General features: G+C 53.8%; 1 protein-coding gene across 1 annotated transcript in view; it reads right to left on the bottom strand.

The window, feature by feature from the left end:
- Window positions 1-19,895, bottom strand: part of MFHAS1 (multifunctional ROCO family signaling regulator 1) — a gene marked incomplete at its 5' end in the record, with an annotated part of 43,697 nt that extends 23,802 nt beyond the window's left edge. Inside the window, one exon of the mRNA XM_069104853.1 lies at window positions 16,952-19,895. Within this exon, the coding sequence (XP_068960954.1) occupies window positions 16,952-19,895 (2,944 nt within the window). The remainder of the gene's footprint in view (window positions 1-16,951) is intronic.
- Window positions 19,896-19,897: the final 2 nt, after the last annotated feature.

Here is a 19,897-nt window from a genome sequence, read left to right as displayed (position 1 = left end):
TTTCTTCCTTCCTTCCTCTCTTTCTTTCTATGTTTTCTTCCTTCCTTCCTTTCCTCCTTCCTTCCTTCCTTCCTCTTTCTTTTTTCTTCCTTCCTTCCTCTCTTTCTTTCTATGTTTTCTTCCTTCCTTCCTTTCCTCCTTCCTTCCTTCCTTCCTTCCTTCCTTCCTTCCTTCCTTCCTTCCTTCCTTCTTTCCTTTCTTCCTCTCTTCCAAGTCCTCAAGGATGAGGACAGGTTATCAGGATGGAGAAGATGACAATCCAGGTACATCTTAAGAAAAAAGCACAATGTGATTGGGAGCTAGCAGGGGCCTGGGAACAGGATCTGTACAGGGCAAGACAAATGTGGAGAATGAATGAATGATTAGACAGGCAACAGTGGAATACTTCCTCTGTGCCAAGTACGGTGCGACGGTGCTGCCTGGCCAGGCTTGTGGGCTCTGGGCTGGCCTGATCACTGATTGCAAGGAAGGCAGAGGAGGCCAGGGTCTGGCCCCTTTCTGAATCTGGCCCAGTGACCAGCAGCCTTCTCCATGAGGGTCCAGGAGAAGCTCCTCCCCTCAGCTCCACATGGCTAGTTTTGCTATGTGGGTTTGTTGGGGTGAACAGATCAGTCAAATCACTGTACTTTGCACTTATCTGTGATATGACATGACCTCGAAGGAGGTGAGGTTTCTGAGTGAAAGTGCAGAGGGAAGCTCCAGACCCCCGGTGGAGCTCCCATGGGATGGGTCTGGGGGTTGGGATGAGACTGGTGGCAGCCCTGGGGACTACCGTGTACCATCAAGAGACCTAGAGGAAGGTCCCCAGCAGCTGGAAAGTTCAGAAAGTGCTTTCCTCATAACAATCCAGGAGGCCTGGCAGAGCTTTCACTTTTCTCCCTGTCTTACAGATGGGGAAACTGAGGCACAGAGAGGTTAAATGGCTTGCCCATGGCCAGTAGTGGGTGTCAAAGACAGTATTTGAACTCACAGCTTTCTCATTCTGAGGTGAGCATCTCTTCTATCATATCTTGCTGCTGATCCCTCCCCTTCATTACTTCCCCCACCCCCAGCCACAGAGACCAGAGGACAGGAGTCCCCCCCAGAGAAAACCAGGCTTCCAGTGGCCCCTAATCCCTCACCATGAACAAAGGGCATCTTTTCACGGTGGGTACAGGGTGACACTTTACTACACCCACTGGTTTACATTTGTCCTGCAGAAAGGAAAAATAAAACCTTCTTGATCTTCCTGCTAGACATTCCACTCTGATCTTTAATAATGAATGCTGAGCACTGTTGATCTTCAGTGGCAACAATGACAGTGCTCTGCCTGGTGAGGGATTACAGGGCAAAAGTCCAGGATCTAATTTAATGCCTGTTTCCTGGAGAAGAGCCCACTCGTTCCCCAGCTGCTCCTGCCCTCAAGCCTTCCCCCTTCCACCATGGGGCGGTGGGATCGTTCCATGCTCTCACTACTGCTGGTCTTCAGATTCACTCTGGAGAATCAGGGCAGGCTCTTAAAGGCATCCCTCCCCTCGCTGGGAGACCCCTCCCCTCGCTGGGCCACAGCCTTGCTCTCGACAATCAGCCTTCGACCTCAACCTGAGGCTGCAGCCATCACGGCCATCACCATCAGCTTGTCCCGGTTCTCTACACGGTCCTGTTGTATATTTCCTTGAGTTGGACCATGGCCAGAATCTACCAGAGCCTTGTTCTGATGCTGCACCTTGCCATGGAGGGGCTTATGGTCCTTCAAAGCCATTCCAGTCTTGCACAAGCTCTGGGAGGTCCAACCAAGCTGGAAAGTCTTTAGGATGGTCCCAGGCACGTGTGAAATCCGCTTTCCAAGGACCAGTTAAACTCACTACCATTCCTCCCTCCTAGACTGGCCACTTGGTTCTTTGCCCAGGGAGCCCATGAAAAAAAATACAGGGTCCTGTAAGGTCGCTGCCTTTCCTTGCCTCTGCATGATGTGGGAAGAATGGTGGGAAAGGACAACATCTTTAGACCATCTTCAAGTCTTAGTTCGGCAGCTGGTGCCCTAAATGAGAGACTTTTGTCCAAGAAGTGAGTCACTGAGTACCTAACGAGCTGAATTACAGCCATCCTGACACCATCACTATTAATGTAACCCAGAGACTGGGAATTTGGAGCTCACTGAGGTCAAGGAGACCACAGGTTTAGGCCTTCTTCCTTTACTTGTACTGATGTCCTTCATCTGAACATTTTTGAATCTGTCTTTCCTGGCCCGGAAAGCCATCCTTTGTAACAAAACTTTGAAAAAGCAAGCAGCCAAATCGCCTCAGACTCTGTAGACAGTATTCTGCACCCATACACCCCCACCTCTGCACTTCCTCAGCTCTCCTCAGCGGCTGTAATTAGGCAGAGTCCACTCTCCCTTTCTTCCTTCTGTGCTTTCCATTTACATGGTTGTGGTCACTACACACGCTGTTGAACCAGTTCTGTTGGCTTTGTTCTATTTCAGGTCACGTCAGTCCTGGAACCATCCTGGTCTCTGAGGGATGGGCTTTTGCCTTATCCTGCCCAGGACCAGGCTGTCCCCAACATACACACTTGTACCCCCTTAGGTGTTATCTCCTCCCACTGTAATGTAAGCCTCTGGAGAGCAGGGACTGTGGTCTTGTGGCTCGTGTTTTATCCCTAGTGTTTAGCCTGGTGTCAGGCACACAACAAATGCCCCATCATTCCTCCTTCATTCATGTCTTCCCATTTTCTTCACATTCATAATTTCTCACCCTGCACTCATGTTCCTGGAGCTGGTTTTATTGTTCATTGCAAGGCAACGAGAAGCTTAGCTCTACTCAATGCTTAGTCAGTGGTCATAGCAATGCTCTAGAAAGTGTTTGAGAAAAGATCTCCCATGAATATAATGGCAGCTTACTTGCCAAAGTCTATGCCCAAGGAGGAAGAGGCAGAGAAATGCCACAGAAACCTTGATGAAACCCTCCAAATTAAATCCAGGTATGTCTTAATATCACTCACGACAGTGCAAAGGTGGGCATAGGGGAGGGTGAAAAATGCTGGAAAGAAGTGGCGCCTAGAAGCTTCCCATCCATAGATGGTGAAGACTTGCTCTGAGAGAGACCAGAGGAGCTGTACGTGGCGATCACAGGAACTCATCCTTAAAAACCAAGGGGGCTATCTAACACACCAGAGCTGTAGCCAGCTGATCACTGAGGTGCGGGGCAGAGCTAGGGGTCAGTGCCCACTCAGACTGTCCATTTCTTGGCCCAGTGACCAAGAACGACAGCAAATTAGAAGAATGGAAACGAGTAGATATGATCAGCAATGAAAACAGTTTGGACCTGACCCACGTAAACAAGCTACTGATGAAATAAAAAATAAGCAGATATCAGCGTGGCTCCCTCCCATTGTGTATGGAGGTCCAATGGACATGTAGCAGTCCCTACAGTAAGGAGGTCAGGGGAGCCCAGATACTCGATCTCTTTGCAAAGGGGAGCAGCCAGAACAACACCCATTTAGAATAAAAATGCATTTACAAAGTCCCATGGGGGGAGGGTGGAACATCACGGGCAGCACAGCCTCATGAAATGATGATAATGACAGTGGTACCTAAAACGTGTACAGTTCCTTAAGGCTTGCAAAGCACTTGACAAATATTGTCTCCTTTCATTCTCACCACAACCTCAGGACATAGGTGGTATTACATTCCCCCCATTTTAGAGATGAAGAAACAGAGGAGACAGAGATTCAGTGACCGGCCCAGGCTCGCAGAGGCTCCGGTCTCTCTCCGCAGTGTCACCCACCTGCCTCGGAATGACGAGGAGCAAAGGAAGAACAGAGAAGCTGGCAGGAGGACGAGGAAGAGACGGAAAATGGGAAATGCTCGTGAGGATTTCCACCAGACTGTTTCCTGCTAGCTCTGCCTTCCTTCCTGGCTCTGCTCCTGACTCTCCATGCCCCTCTCTTCCCTTCCCTCCCCACCTCACTTTTCGCTTCTGGGCACTGTCTGTCCTCATTAGGATGGGAGCTCCTCGGGCTCAGGGATGGACTTTTTGCCTACATCTGAACCCCCAGCCCTATGCACAGGACCTGACCCCTCACTGGGGCTTACTCAATGCTTGTCACCCTGTCTTGACTTCATCAGTAACAGGGGATGTGCCACATTTAGAATCAGATACCTCAGTCCCACATGTAATCTCGGGTGGGCAGTTGAATGAAAAGTACAGCAAGTGCATGAAAGCACAAGATTCTACTGGGCTTATTGTTGATTGACTTTAAACAAGAGCATCTGATATGGCTGAGCTGAGCCATCACTCCTAGACTTGGCAGATACTGTGAGAGGAGCTAGATCTGGGCAGCTGTATAAAAAAGTAGCAGAAGGAGTTTTCTGGCACCTGGGTCTCTGTGCTGGGCGTCTATGAGCTAAGACCAGCCATGACTACAAGAAGGCAAGCCACCAATGGGTCTGGGAGTTCCAGAGAAGCTCTCCCCAGCAAGAAAGGCCTTTCTTCCCCCTGCCTTGCTCTGAAACCCACATGGCACCCCATTATGGGGACTCAATCAGTCTGGGACCCACAGAGTCAAGTCAGGAAGAAAGTTCAGCACCATTCTCCTCTTCAGAGACGAAATGAGCTCACAGATGAGAAGAAAAATCATCTTTAAAACCACAAATGCCAGCGGCTTTGCTGCACTTTGCAAAGAACACATTATGGGGTAGAGACACTAAGTTCAGAGTCGAGAGCACTAACATCTTAGTCTGGCCTTTCTCTTGGCTCCCCTTGGACAGGCCACTCAAGGTCTCTGGGCCTCCACTGATCTAGAAAATGAGAAACCCAAGGCAAATGGTTTCTATGGTTTGGTCCCTTCCCTTTCCTGAGGCTGCATGGAAAAAGAGACGGCAGAGACATTTTAACCCAGAGAATCATTCTGTAAATTTTGCTGTGCAAGGTCACTGGACACAATCAGAAATGGGTTCTGGGACTATCAGAGCCTCTGTCTCTCCCTCCTGGCATGCTGTGGGCCATAGTTCACATGGAAATTCCCAATGAGTGGAACATGCCCTGATTCTCACGTGGCCTAAGGAGCTGGGAAGACTGATGAACTGGAACCAAAGGGAGGCTGTGGGTCATCTCATGACTAAACATACTCCAGCCTTGGTGTTTGTTCTATGAGGAAGGCTCTGGGTCCAATAGGCTGCCATCCTACTGCCATCAGAATCCTTCTCCATTTGGGGGTCTGGCCACAGCCCAAAGTCCCCAGCAGCTTCCCCTCCCATGGACCCCAGCTGGAGCTAGTGCCCTCTCTGAGCCCTCCTTCCCATAGCTGCCAAATCCATGTTCTTAAAGCCCAGGGCTGACCACATGGTTCCCTCACTCAAAAACCTGCAGTGGGTTCCAGTTACTGCAAGGACAAAATATTTGAAATCCTTCAGTGTGGGGCCAGGCTGAGTGCACATTCCTTTCCCTCACATCCCCTATATTCCCACCCAACTAGATGACTGCTGTCCCTGTACCTGGCACTCGTTTCCTTCCCCCATGCCTTTGTACAGGCTGTGCCCTGTGCCTGGAAGGCACTTGGGCCTCCCCTTGACCTCTTGGTAACCACAGCCGCCTAAGTACTGCTAGTCCCTGGTCCTTCCCCCAACACTTGGGATTTATTTTTCATGTATCTTCACCTGTCAAGTGGGGGGAGGTGTTCTGGGTGGCTTCTGGTGCTAGGACCCAGGTTACCAGGAGCTGCTTACTTGTATCACTAGAGGGAGTTTTCCATACTGGGAGTTCTTTATAATAACGACATGACCATTTCAGACCAAAAAGGGTAGGGAGAGGATAATAATGGGACTCATTCTTGCTCCACTTATTAGGGGAGACCACAAATACATACAAAAGAATATATAAAATAAATTCAGTGTATTTTAGGGGCAGGGGTGAGAAGGTAGCAGCAGCCAGAGAGATCAAGAAAGGCTGAGCAGAGCTTTGAAGGAAACTAGGGATTCTGAGAGGCAGAAGTGAGGCTAGAGGGCATTCCTGGCAAGGGAGACCGTTTGTGCAAAGGCAAGGAGGTGGGAGATGTGTGAGAATTGTGTGTGAAAAGCCAGAAATTTGGCAGGATTGTGGAGGCTCACAGGTGCTGGAATGCCTCGTAATGAGGCTGGAAAGGTGGGCTTGAAGCAGGTTGTGAAGGGCTTTTAATGCCAAACAGAACCATTTGCGTTTGGCCCCAAAGGTAATAGGGAGCCCTGCACGGTAGTGTGGAGCACGGCAGTGAATGGCCGGTCTGTGCTCTAGAAATAAATTCCTCTTTGTGTGAGGAGGGATGGGAGAGCACAGCCTGGAGGCAGGGAGGTCACTTAGGAGGCTAAGCATAAAGGAGAACGGCTCTCCAGACTGTTCCCACAGGACTCCCCATCATATACCCCGTTCCTCAGCCAAACGGGAAGACCTGCTCTGCTGGAGACATTCCAGCTCCTGGTGGGGAGAGGGTCTGGGGGACGAGGGTTCCAGAAAATAAGGCTGACTTCCTCCCCAAGGTAGCTCAGGAAGCTGCACAGGGCACTGCCCTCCCCACGGCTCTTACAGAGGAGGAAGCCCTTATCAGAGGACAGCCCAGCCAAACAGCCCCGGAGGCTGGCTACAAGAAGCCTGGGGACCAACTGGCCCATTGTTTGTGTCTAGGCCCCCAATCCCTGTTGGGGAAACCAAGGACCTCCCTGCAATCACTGATCTTTCTGAGGTCAGAGAGGACCTCTGAGTTTGCTCAGCTACATTTCCCACCTACCCCCCAACCTGGACAAGGAGGCCCTCTCTATGATAGCCCTGCCAATTGGTGTTTGAGCATCAGTCCCAATGGGAACGCAAGGCTACAATTGTAGCCCTCCTGAGGGTAGGGCCCCTTTCTCTTGGGTCTGTGGGACTCCTCCAGGGCCTAGCATGGGGGGCTTTACTGAAAGGCACAGTGAGTTTGCAGTTTCTGGCAGGGCCTGCCAGATATAGGGCAATCGGCTCTCTGCCCCCTTGGCAGAGGAAACAGCTGCAGCCTTCTCAGAAGGCGCTGAGAGCATCCGGACCTTACCTCAGAGCCAGGAAATCCCCAGGCCAAGTCTTGCCTTGGCAGAGGAGGTGAGCCATGGAGGCCTGGTCTACCTGGCAGGGGGCACCATTCTCTAGCACAGCTCATGGGCTGGGAGTCACACCCAAGAAACCCTGGGAGAGAACGATGGTTCCCTTCCCCTTCCTCTAGCCTTCCCTTCCCCAGCCTAGCCCTGTTGTACAATGCACCGCCAAGCATTAGTGAAGGGGGCAGGTGGGCTCAAGCATGCTGCCAAGGACGCCATCCTTAGTGAAACAGGAAGGATGTTTCTGGTCTTTGTGAACCAGCGTCTTCTAAGTCAGGGCCACCAACCCCTCCTTCCCCTACTGGCCAATCTCCTATTCAGACTGTCCCTCTACTCATAGAATCACCCCCTCTCCAGGTCCAAGAGGACCTCAAAAGCTTCTAGTCCAGCCTATAGCTAGTCAAAGCTCTCTCTCCAACATCCCTATGGGCCAAGAAGTCCCCTGGCCTTTATATGGAGCCTTGTAATGAGGGAAAGCTCACTCCCTCCTGGGCAGGCCCATCTTGCCTCTGCTGACATCAATGGGCAGATTTCCCTTGGGCCACAAAATAGATATCTCTCTGTTTGTCTCTGTCTGTCTCCAAGTTTCTGTCTCTCTCCCTTTCTCCCAGTCTGCCTCTATCTCTCTCTAATTCCAAAAGAAATTTTGCAGAGGGCTTCTCCTTACACAGTCTCCCCCAAGTCCCTCCCTGTGCTGAGAAGCAAACCTTCCCAAAGCCTGATGCTCTTCTCTTTCCCTCCCTGCCGTCCTGGCAAGCTCAGACCCGTTGGCTCCAGGCACTGATGCTATGGCCAGGCCTGCCAGGGAGGTGAGTCACTCACTGGGGCTGCCTCCAGGTTCAGTTTGGCCTGAATCCTGCCTTGTGAGAGAAGGTGCAAAAAGGCCTGTGAATAGACCTGAGCTATTGGCCTCTGGGCCCATACACTCAGGGAGAGTGGCCCTGGCCAGTCACTGCCATGGCCATGGCTGCTATGGGGGATCCTGGGAGACCTGTCACCATCCTTGGGGATGGAGAGGAGTCACATTGGAGAACCCAGGGGAGGAAGACTCCTCTCCCCGCCCCCCCACAGGCCCTCCAGCCTTCACTCTCTCCTCCATCCATCCTCCATAACATGACCATGTCCATCCAAGCACTCCCCTGCTCTAAGCCCTCCCAGAGCTCCCTGTTGTCTCCTGATCCTTACACAGAGCCCCCGAGGCAGCGGGGCTCCCCTCTGGATCTCCTGGGTGAGATGCAGGGGCTGTCCGGCTGTTCCCCTGCTCTCCTCTCCATGACCACCCATCTCCTAGTCTCCCACAGTCTTCTCTGATGACAGCCTTCCTAGGCTTCCCTGCATAATTCTTGGGGGATAAAGTGCTACACTCCCTATGGATGTCATCTGCTATGGAAGGTCTGTCACAAACGTCCCCAACACCAAGGAGATCCTCTGCTCAGCTTAGTTTATGTCAATGGGTCAACAAGCCCTGGCCTCACCTTGCCCAGAGCCAGGCTTCTACCTCCCCCACCCCCGCTGGTCCCTGGCCTTGCCCCCTCTCCTTTCCAGCTCTCATTTCTGAATTGTCTCCCCATTAGATTGGAAGCTCATTGAGGCCAGGGACAGTCTTGCTCACTTATACTATGTTCCCAGTGTCTGGCACTTAGTAAGCATTTAATGAATGACCTGGCTCAGTCCAGCTTCTCCCCAAGCTTTCCGTAAATTTCATTTTCCTTCCTCGATTTCTTACTTTTTCAGTGACCTTTCTCCATAAGCTTTTACAAATGAGTTTATGATCAAAACTAGAGATGCCTTGGGGAGCCACCTCTGAGCTCTTGGTAATGAAGCCAAGGCAGTTTCTGGGGTCACCTGTTCTTGTTGGGGTGACCAAGTCACAAGGCTTAAGCTTCCCTAGAAAATGCCGATGGTCACTTAATTTGCCTGTGCCCATTTCCCTTGTTCAGATGGGCAGGTAGGAAATGCTTCAGTTAAACATCTTTATTCTTTATTCCAATTTGGTGGAGATTTTAATTTTTGCTCCGACAAGCTGACAGTCTGACTCCCGTGGATAGCTGATCCCAAAATGATCCCTTTCTCTGTTAAAATGTCACTTAAAATCCAAACAATTTCATTTGCTGTGAAGCTACTGGGTTTCTTCTGGGCCCATCAGCATCTCCTGACTCTCCAAGTCAGAAGAAAGTATTCATGAGATAAGGTACCAGGCTTCCTATGAGGCACGAGCTCCCCTTCCCGCTTTTGTCCCCCTCCCCTATGCCCACCTTTGCAATGCCGTACCTAACGATGGCGGCTGAGTGGTGATTACAAATGGGAAGCTTTCTCCAGTTCTTTGTCACTCTCTCCCTCCTCATTTTCTCCAACAGCTGTGGTGGCACAAATTGTAATTACTTCTGCATTTTTGCACATTCCTATCGGGACCACTGCAACGCAAGATGACCCAGGGATGTGACCTTTGGACAGAGAGGCCACAAAACCAGCTGTCCTGGAGGAACGAGTGAAATCTCCCCCTGGCCTCGTCATCAAGGGTGAGGTGATCCAGTCCTTCTGGGTGGACATTGGACAAAGGCATCACATCCAGAGTCCCCACAGTTAACACACTGTTTCCCCAAAGTCACCTTCAGCACCTCAAAACCTCATGAAGACTTGGGGGCGGGCACTCACTCCGTGTTGGTCAAGGTCTAAGAGCTGTGGGACCTCGGCATGCTCTGCCTAGCTGTCAGGCTCACTATGGAAGCCAAAGGGGCACTCTGGGACTGGGGGCCACTTTGTCATTTTCTTTGGTTTGTGAATTCCTGTTGGCAAAAAATCCATCACCCAGCGGCACCCTTCCACCCCCCCACACACGTCCTCAGCTAGACCCTTCCTCAGGCTGGCCACACAGACCATGGCCTGAGGCTCCCGAGAGCCTAGAGCCACATCTACAGGGCAAAGAGAGCAGGGTGGTAGAGGGCCCAAACACAACAGGGTCAAGAAACCAGAGGGACAGCCCTGGGAGAACCCAAGAAAGAGGGCAGCGGCTGTTTTATAGGTCACCGGCAGCGGTTGGACTCCGGCCCCAGTGGAACGTAAGTGGAGGAAGACCCTCACCTCTTTTGCTTCATTAGTCAAACTAAGAGAGCCATTCAGGGAAGGGAAGGACAAGCAGCACTGTCCTTGTGAATGGGGCGCCACTGGGGAAAGGGGCGGGAAGGGGAGTGAGCAGAAGGGGGCTGCCAGGCCTGGTGAGAGTGCACACCTCGGGGAACCCCACCCTCAATCAACAAAGCTACGTACTCTTAGTCATTCAACAAACGTGTGTGCAGACCCTGGACTCTGATGGGACGACAGTTTCCAGAATGCATCCAGGCCACTTGCCCAGCCTGTCCTCCAGGGGCACACACTCCGGCAGGGGGATGAGACCTGTGGCCCTGAAGAGGCCCAGTGCAAGGCAGAGGGTGGGGGCACTTGGTGGGCACCTTAGGACAGGCACAGATAAAGAGCCCAGAGCGGAGCTTAGCAGAGGGAAGGCCCGGCTGCCTGGGAGCTCAGGGAAGGCTGGCTGCTGTGAATTTATTCAGCAGGCTTTTTTTTGGCATTTTAAAAATAGGCTCTATCGATCTTTCGTTCTGACATCTCCTAGCTTTCCCTCTGTATCTCTCCTTCGAACCCTTCCAGTCAATCCTTATAAGAAAGAATTTTTTAAAAATACAAAAGAAAGAGTTGGCTAGGTGGCAGTGAATAGAGCACTGGCCCTGGAGTCAGAGGTACCTGAGTTCAAATCCAGTCTCAGACACTTAACACTTATTAGCCGTGTGACCTTGGGCAAGTCACTTAACCCCAATTACCCCCCAAAAAGCAAAAAAAAAAAACCCCTACAAAAAACAAGAGAAAAAATAATTCATGAAACTACCAAAAAGTTTCAAAAATTCCCTGAAGCCAACAGTAATTCCTTAGGCATGTTCTGAGTCCAGAGCCCTGATCTGGAAACCGAAGGAGACACAGTTTGTCTAAGACACCCATCCTGCCCTTGTGAGGCTGAGGGAGACAAGATAGGTGTACGGATGAATGGTACAGGGACAGGGACAGGACCTGCCAGGTCATCACTATAGGGAGCTCCTGAGGAGGAAACTCCCTCTACCAATTCAGGACGGAGCTTTCTCTGCAACCTCCAGACACAGGGAGGGTCCTGGAGCTCCACTGGTGTGTGACTTGCTCAGGGTCACAAACCAGGATGTATCAGTGATAGGATTTGAACTCAGGCCTTCCTGGCTCCAAGGCCAGATCCCTATACACTATACCATTCTGCTATTATACAAAGGTAATCCAAATCAAAATATGACAGGTCATTCACTTTTCTCTCTTTTTAAAATGTTAATTCTCCCTGCCCATAGGAACTTATGGGGACACACTCACATGTAACCGAGATGCAGGAAAAGAGGGGGCAGTAGGTGTGGGAGGAGGGGAGTAAGGTAAAGTGTCCAGAGGGACCTGGGAGCAGGGTCTGGGTTGTGCACCAGCATAACGGTGCACTGGCATCTGGTAGGGGCTTCACCCATCCTGTGATCCCAGGATCAAGGGCTCGGCACAGTCAGCCAGCTCACTGCCTTGTTTTACAGAGGAGGAAACTGAGGTCCAGAGAGGGATGGGTCATGCTCAAGTTCATGTTATTAGCAAGTGGCCTGGATCAGAAATAGAGACAAGGGAAGAACCCCTCATGTGGCCGTCTTCCTCAGTCTGTCTCAGTTCTGAAGCATCCTTTTCCCCTTTGGGGTCTGCTCACTGCTCCCTAGACAGCCCAGTCCTCAGAGCAGTGCTGAATTTTAAAAATTGAGAGCCGCTGCAAAGTGTTCACCAGGACTCGTGTTGCCCCCTGCCAAAAATCCAGGCAGCAGGCAATGGTTTTGTTCCCTAAGCATCCCCAGAACCCCCAGTTCCCCCTCAGGATCCTCTGGATTCAGAGCTGCAGGGCCCCTGGGCAGTCACCCACCCTGCCATTTTACAGACAAGAAAGCTGAGGCCCTGACAGGGGCTGTCACTTATCTAGGGTCCTAGGGACAGGACTGGAACCCTGATGGAGAGCTCTTTCCCCAAATCCCAGGAAAGCAAGCACATTTATCTTAAGCACTTAAATAAATGGTAACTACTGCTAATGGTCTTTTATAGAGATAGACAAGGTGAGGGTCCTGAACAATGGTTCCAGGAGAGGCTCAGGGGCTTTACTAAAGAGCGCTTGGCACACAGTAGGTGCTTAACACATGCCCTTCCCCACCTCCCTTTGGCCAAGACAAAGGAACGGACTTGCTCAAGGTCACACAGACAAAGCAGGGGCTCAGATGGGATAAGTGTGCAAGGTACTGGGCAAATTTGAAAACATCACAGAAATGTCTGCCATCTATTACGATTACTGTCAGCAGAGCAGGGACCAAAGCTCTGGTCACTCCGAAGCCCTCATGATGAGGAAAGTGACGTGGGCTTTTTTTTTTTTTTTGTCTTTTTTGCACTTGAACATTTGACAGCCCTTCCCCCCATCCCAGCAGAGTGAGAATGATGACAATCACTTTGGAAATAGCAGAGAGGGAGACAGGCCTAGCACAGTTCCAGTGGGTTACTCTGGCCCAGCTTGTCCTTGCTTTAATGGAAAATAGAGAAGTCCTCGCTCCCTTTCTACAACTCTTTCCTTCATTATTTTTCCCACTTACAGAAAGGAGAGAGGACCCCTCACTCTCTGGCCAGAGCAAATGAGGCAGAAATCCATGCACAGAACTGTACAAAGAACCCACACTTTGCTCCCACCCCAGCAACCTCATCACATCAAGATTTTTCAACCAAATGTTCATTTACCTCTTGCAAAAGTCCCATGAGAAAAAGTCCCTGCTTCCTATTCAGATTTAGTGCTACCTGCAAAGACCGCCCATGGATGGGAAAGGGAAAGGGAGAAGACACGAAGACCCCGAACTTGCTTTTTGGGCACTGGTGCAATGAGCAGCATCCAGACCCCTCATGTCGCAGTCCACCAAGGACTCCCAATGGCCACCTACGGCCTCATTGGTAATGCCCTGGCAAGCTCTGCCCCACTTCTGAGAATTCTGAGCTTCCACTGAAAGCTTAGCTCACGCACCAGGAAACCAGGGCTGGTTCCCCTGACTCACGCGTCCCTCCTGAAATGCATGCACATGCATAGATCAGCATCTATTTATATACGGATGGTATGGATGTGGAGAGAGCTAGACACAGATATGTCCCTTTACATGTTGTAGCCCATTCTCTGCCCAAGCTTCCTGAGAACCAAGACTGCACCCAGCTTTGTCTTTGACCGCTGCTCCTGGCACACAGTAGGTTCTCTTTAAAAAAGGGAATCGGATTGCTTAGCAGCCTTGGGCTTGAGGGGGTTGTCTGGAGAGTCTCTCGGCCACAAGCCCAGCTGGCATGGGGGCGCTCCCAGCCACAGCCCCCTTGCTGGGACCCATCAGGCTACTCTCTCCTGCCGCATCTCTCTGGCTGTCTCTTGCTTCTCCTACTTAAACACTCGATGCTTCTCTGTCTCCTTTTCTGATCTTCAGCTCTTTCCTGCCCCTCGAACATGGGGACTCCCACAGGAGTGAGCCTGAACTGAGTCTTCTTCTGTTCTCTCCTCCTTACAATATCTCCTCAGTTCCCATGACTTTGATCATTACCTCCATTCAGATGACGCCCAAAACTCTATGTCCAGCTCTAAACTCTTTCAGGACCTCCAGTCCTGAGTCTCCATCAGACACCTCCCTCTAGATATGGTTGACAGAGTGCTGGATTTGGAATCAGGAAAACCTTGCCTAAGAAATTTCATAGCTATGTGACTCTGGACAAGTCCCTTAACCTTTGTCAGTTTCAGTTTCCTCACCTGCAAAATGGGGGTAGTGGTGTTTTCAATGATATCTAAGACTCCTTCTCCTTTTAAGAAACCTCCAAAATCCTTTCCAGTTCTATCTTGGGGTTCTCTATCCAAGCCCCCCTAACTTTCCTACTTCTGTCCAGGGTCGTCATCCAGGTTGGAAGCCTCACTTACCTCCTCTCCAACCCATGCCCCCAAACCCCACCTCTGAAATGTCTCTTCCATCTGTCCCCTCCCCTGTATTCCCACAGATTCCCACCCCAGTTGAAGCCTTACTTTTTCTCACCAAGATTGCCATCAGAGGCCCCTCTTGGCTGGTCTAAGGCCTTCGCTGTCTGCCTTCCCCTCTCCAATGCCTTTCTCACAGCTGCCCAAGGACCTAACTCCGGGCTTCCTCTGTCCATGGGTGCCCTCTGCTCAAAACCCCGCACTGTTGTCCAAAGAGGCCATTGACTCCTCATCCCAGAAGTCAAGGCGCTGTAAATTTGGCTAACAACCAGACTCCCACCACCTTCTCTACATGCCAGTCAAACTGGTCCTTCCCACTCCCATGTGTCTTGGCACCTTTGTTCCCCATCTTCCATACCTGGAATCAGCTCTCTCCCCTGCTAGGTTCCAGCTGCTGTGGCCTCCCTTCATTCTGATCCTTCCTTCAAGAATCCCCCTGTATTCACCTCTCCCAGGAAGTCTTTCCTGACTTAATCTGCCACCACCCCCTTTCCAAAGCAATCTCTCTGCCATCCATATTTTCTGGGCAGCTTGCCTGGGCCTCTTGGCATTTCTTGAACCCTCCCCTGTCTTCCAGGCATGTGTGTATATATATATATACACATATATATATATATATATATATGTGTGTGTGTGTGTGTGTGTGTGTGTGTGTGTGTTCCCTCTCCTCACAATGAGGCTGTAAACTCTTTGTGAGTGGGTCCTTGTCCCATATGCCTTTGTCCCCCAATGCCCTGCACACAGCAGGTATTTAAGCCAGGCCGGTCCTTTATGAGGAGGGAGCAGACATCCATTCTTTTCTCCAGTCTATGGTCCCTTGGGGCACAGATAACAAATGCCTGCCTGGCTTCTGAGAGCAGAAGGAATTCAAGAGAGACTTAGGTGGCTGTGGGGATGAGATAACAGAGGATCTCACAGGCTCAGGTAACTGGTAATCTGGAGGCCTTTTCAGGGGATGAATTAGCCTGGACTCAGATCTGGGGCAGCCCATCGGAAACGCCTGTGTCCGGTTCCTTCACAGTCCCCAGAGGAGAGGGCCCCTTGCATGCACTCAGCTGAGGACACAGATCACCCAGGGAGGCACAAGCTTTGGTTTCAGCCCCCTAAATGCAGCAGGAGGAGGGCCCAGTAAACAAGGCCAAGGTGGGGTGGGGCAGGCCAACAGTAACACAGGCTAGGATATATCCAAATATGTTTCTGATTAGGGCATTTGGAACAGTGTCAACTCCTTCTGACCCTCCCTAGAAGAAAGTAGTTCTCAGAAAAGGATGGGACTTGGGCCATCCAAGTGGAAGAAGCCCAAAGCCACCCCTAGGCCTGGATTCCCCCCACTTCCCTAGGATGGGCACACAAAGGTTTGGGAGGCAGCAGGAGGAAGAAAGAAGTAGCCAAGTGTCTGACTCTCTCACATGACCCTCCCAGCCCCAGGCACACACCCAGGGCCCCTCAAAGCAAGCAAGTATGGCCACACAGCACAAAAGACAAAAGCTAAGCTAGGCTTCAGCTCCCCAAAAGCCAGTCCTCAGAACACTGAGGAAATCCCCTTTGCACACTATTGCCAACACCTCCTACTCAGGGGAAGCCTCCAGGCTCCCCAGCCTGGTCTCCTAGCCACTCTGGGCTTGGGACCACAGATGTGCCTGGAAAATGATCCCCTGCCAGGCCCAGGGGGCCCAATCTACCCTTCCTGGAACCATTCACCCTCAGCTCAGGCACCCAAGGAAGTTTCTCTGGTACTCCAGGAGGCTCAAAAGAAAAGGAGGACATGCCTTTTGATGCAGGGGTCAGAATTTACAGAATCTAGTCAGGAAAAGGCAGGAGGCAATACCAAACCACAGAGCCTGAGGTCAAGACAGCTTAGATTACACCAGATCTGGGACAGAAGCATTCCTGGCCTGCGACACAATAAATACGGGGCGATAAAAGGTACAGGGGGTGACCCTGCCAAACACCTCTGCTCAGTGCTTTGAGGACCACCTATTCTGAATGTCTGGGCCTGACATCTCTTAGGATTTAGGAAAACAAACCCACAGACAGGTGCTGGTGCTCCCTCCCTTCTGCACCAAGCCTAGAGCTACACCTTATGCTGGCCCAGCCTTAGGTACTGAGGACAATTTGTCCTGGGAAAATTGCCAAGGAAGGAGGTGGGAAGAGTGATGGAGGAGAAAATGCTTCTGACTTAGAGTCTGGGGGCCTGAGCTTAAATCTCGACAGGAGAATAGGGTCCTAGAGCCAGAAAGTCAGCCCCCATCTTTTACAGATGGGGAAACTGAGGCCCGGGAGTGTGACTTACCACATAAATGTTCTTAGATCTGGAGCTATAAGGGACTTCTGAGACCATCAAGGTCACTTCCTTTCTTCTACAGATGGGGAAACTGAGGCCTAGGAGCATGACTTGCCCAAGGCCAGGGATGAGATTTGAACTCCTTTTCCCACATATCTGGGTGACTCTGGACAAGTTACTAAACTGTCCTGGTTTCCCCATCCCGTCTGTAAAATCTGCGGGATAGACAGATGACCGCTAATGTGCCTTCCAGGCTTAAAACGCGAACTCTGCGAGCCCTCGGTGACCTCAGGGAAGCTGCTTTCCTTCTCAGAACCTCAGCTGCCTTGAGTACAAAATGGGGACTTGTTGGACGGGAAGAGGTCCGAGGCCCCTTCCAGCTCTTTGGTCCCACCTTCAGGCCCAGAGTCCTGGCCTTCAGGCCGGCCTGTCCAGCCTTACCTCTCTCAAACTGTCTCCTTTCCCAGAAAACAGCCGCCCTAGGCGCGCCCCCTCCCCAGCGGCCCGCCCCCGAGCTCACCTGGGAAGGCGTGCGGGTTCGGGGAGCCTCTCTTAAGGCACTTGGAGCAGAGGATGTGCACTGTGTAGCAGAGGCCGGGCCACTCCTGAAGCAGCGCGTCCAGCTCCTCGAGCAACGGGGTGATGGCCTGCCATGCCGTCCAGATGTTGGGCAGGGAGGCGTGGCTGGCGATGGACAGGGTGTCAGCTTGGAGCGCGCCCCGGCCCGGCCGGTAGCTCACCACCACGGGCACCTTTCCGCGGTAGGCGCAGATCTGGAACTTGCCGTCCGAGCGCTGCACCACGTGCCGGTTGATCTGGACGCTGTAGCGCGCGAACAGGCCCGGGGGAAAGAGCACCGGGAAGCTGTAGCGGATCTGCAGCTGCTCGGCCACGAAGGACTGCCCCGCCAGCGCCGCGGCAGCAGCGCCCCCCGCGCCGTCGATCCAGGCCTCGGCCGGCGGCACCTCGTTCTGCACGTAGCAGGGGAACTTGTACCAGGAGGCCGAGGCCCCATTCAGGGCCTTGCCCTTGGCCTTGTTGAGGCAGTAGCAGAGCCCCATCTTCTCCAGCAGCTCCAGCAGCAGCTGGAGGTCTTGGGGGGCCTGGACGTGAGGCCGTAGCAGCAGCCGGATGACGTGGGCGGGCAGCAGGCCGTGCAGGAGGAAGCCCTCCACATAGTGGTGCAGCTGGGCTGCCCGCAGAGGGTCCTGGCCCGCGCCCAGGCCCCCGGCCAGGGCAGCGCCTCCTCCGTCCCTCTGCGTCCCCAGCTCGCTCCCCAGCTCGCTCCCCAGCTCGCCCTGGGCCCCGAGAAGCAACTTCCGAAGCAGCAGGCCGGCATCACGCTGGAAGAAGACGTTGAGGATGTCGATGAGGCGAGGCAGGTTGTGGAAGACGTGTTCCTTGAGGGCGGGGCTGTCCTCGAAGTAGAGCAGCTTGCCGCTCTCGTGCAGGTAGCAGAGGGCGCTCTGCAGCCGGTCCTCCGTCAGGCCGGCCTGCAGGCCCAGGCGCGCCGAGTCCCACCAGCTGAGCCACAGGCGCTGGGCCTGCGGCCGCTGGAAGTGCAGCTCCTCCAGGACGTGCCAGGAGCGCGGCAGCACACGGTGCAGGTTGGGGAAGATCTCTCGGTGCTCGGCCACGGACAGCAGCTTGGCCCGCAGCCTCTGCAGCTGCGCGGGGGCCCTGCAGCTCACCGGCAGCACCGGGGACAGGATCTGCGGCCGGTGCTTCAGCAGGTACTGCAGCTGGGCCTTGCGTCTCCGAAGATTCTTGTCCGACACGCCGTAGTAGGCCGCGTGGGGGCTGGCGCAGCGCAGCTCGAAGTCCCGGGCCAGGGCCTCATCCACGGCGCTGGCCAGGAGGCCCAAGCCCGCCGCGTCCTGCTTCTCCTGCACGGCGATCTGTCTGTGAATGTCCAGGCACTTTTCCTCCAGTTCCCGCTCTCCGCACAGGTCCGCGTGGGTGCCCACGATGCAGACCACGGCGTGCGGCACCCGGGCCCCCACGCAGTGCAGGAAGGAGCCCACCGCGGAGGGGAAGCCGGAGGGCTCGTAGGTGGCCAGGTTGACCACCAGGACATAAAGGGCCCCTGGGGAGAGGAAGAAGGGCTGGATGACTTCGTAGCTCTGGTCTCCAGCCAAGTCATAGACGATGAAGCGCAAGCCGCGGTCTGCATCGGCAGTCCAGCTGGTCACTTCGATACCCTTATTGCTGCTGAGGCTTGGGCCGAGGCCAGGGTCCAGGCCCTTCTCTCGGCCCCTACCTGCCCGTGGCCCCTCCTCCCGCTCTCCCTCGGTGAGGCACCTGCGCAGGGAAGTCTTGCCTGCGGCCTTGCGGCCCAGGAGCAGCAGCTTGAGCCGGGGCTGCACGGCAGGCTGGGAGTGGGCCAGCTCCTTCTGGTAGGCCGCGATGTAGGGGATGCCCTTCATGCAGACCTCATAGGGTGGCTGGATGAGCGGGTTGTCCTTGACCTTCCACAGGCCCACGCGGGAGAGCTGCCCAAAATTGTCGGGCAGCACGGCGATCTGGTTTCCCTGGAGCACCAGCTCTTCCAGACCCGTCAGCTCCACGATGGAATCAGGCAGGTAGCGAATGCGGTTATTGTCCAACCAGAGCGTGAGCAGCTTGCTCAGGCCCGAGACCAGGGCCGGCACTGCCGTGAGCCGGTTGCGGCTCAGGTAGAGTTCCTCCAGGCTGGCTAGGGGCAGCAGGGCCCCTGGGAAGTCCTCGAAGCGGTTGGAGGAGAGGTTCAGCATCCTCAGCTGCTGCAGCCTACTGAACTGGGCGGGCAGGGCCTGCAGCCCGTTGCTGTCCAGCATCAGGCTCTCCAGGCTGGCTAGCTGGCAGAAGCCAGGGGGCAGCGTGCCCAGCTCAGCCCCGCTAAGCCAGAGGATCTTGAGAGCGCGCAGGGCCCCGATTTCCTCGGGCAGGCCCCGCAAGCGGTTGCCAGACACGTCCAGCTCCTCGAGGGTGGCCAGCTGCAGGAGCTGAGGGGGAAAGGCGGTGAGCTGGTTATGGTCCAGGTCCAGGGTGCGGAGGGCTCTCAGGCGGCCTAGGGCGTCGGGCAGCTGGCCGAGCCTGTTGAAGCTGACGTCCAGCTCCTCCAGGTGGCCCAGGGCGCCCAGCTGGGCAGGCAGGTCGACCAGCTGGTTGTGGCTGAGATTGAGTTTGCGCAGCTGGGGCAGGGCGCTCAGCACCTCGGCGGCCACTGCGCCCAGTCGGTTGTGGCTCACGTCCAGCTCGGTGAGGCGGGCGCCCAGCTGGCCCAGCAGCGGGGGCAGCTTGGGCAGGCGGTTCCGACGCAGGACCAGACCCCGAAGGAGGGGCAGGCTGCCCAGGGCGGGGGCCAGGCCGGCGGGCAGCTCGTCCAGGGCATTGTTGCCCAGGTTGAGCACCTCCACGTCGGCGAGGTCGGGGGGCAGCACGAGCGGCGGCGGCTGCTGGGCCGGCGTGGGGCTGGGCGGCCCGG

Source organism: Petaurus breviceps, unplaced genomic scaffold (genome assembly GCF_028583685.1).
Source record: "Petaurus breviceps papuanus isolate PSGF00001 unplaced genomic scaffold, PetGlider_PUasm1.0 689, whole genome shotgun sequence".
Lineage (NCBI taxonomy): Eukaryota > Metazoa > Chordata > Mammalia > Diprotodontia > Petauridae > Petaurus > Petaurus breviceps.
Note: the sequence above shows the minus strand (reverse complement) of the source record. Positions and strands in the feature narration are given on the sequence as shown.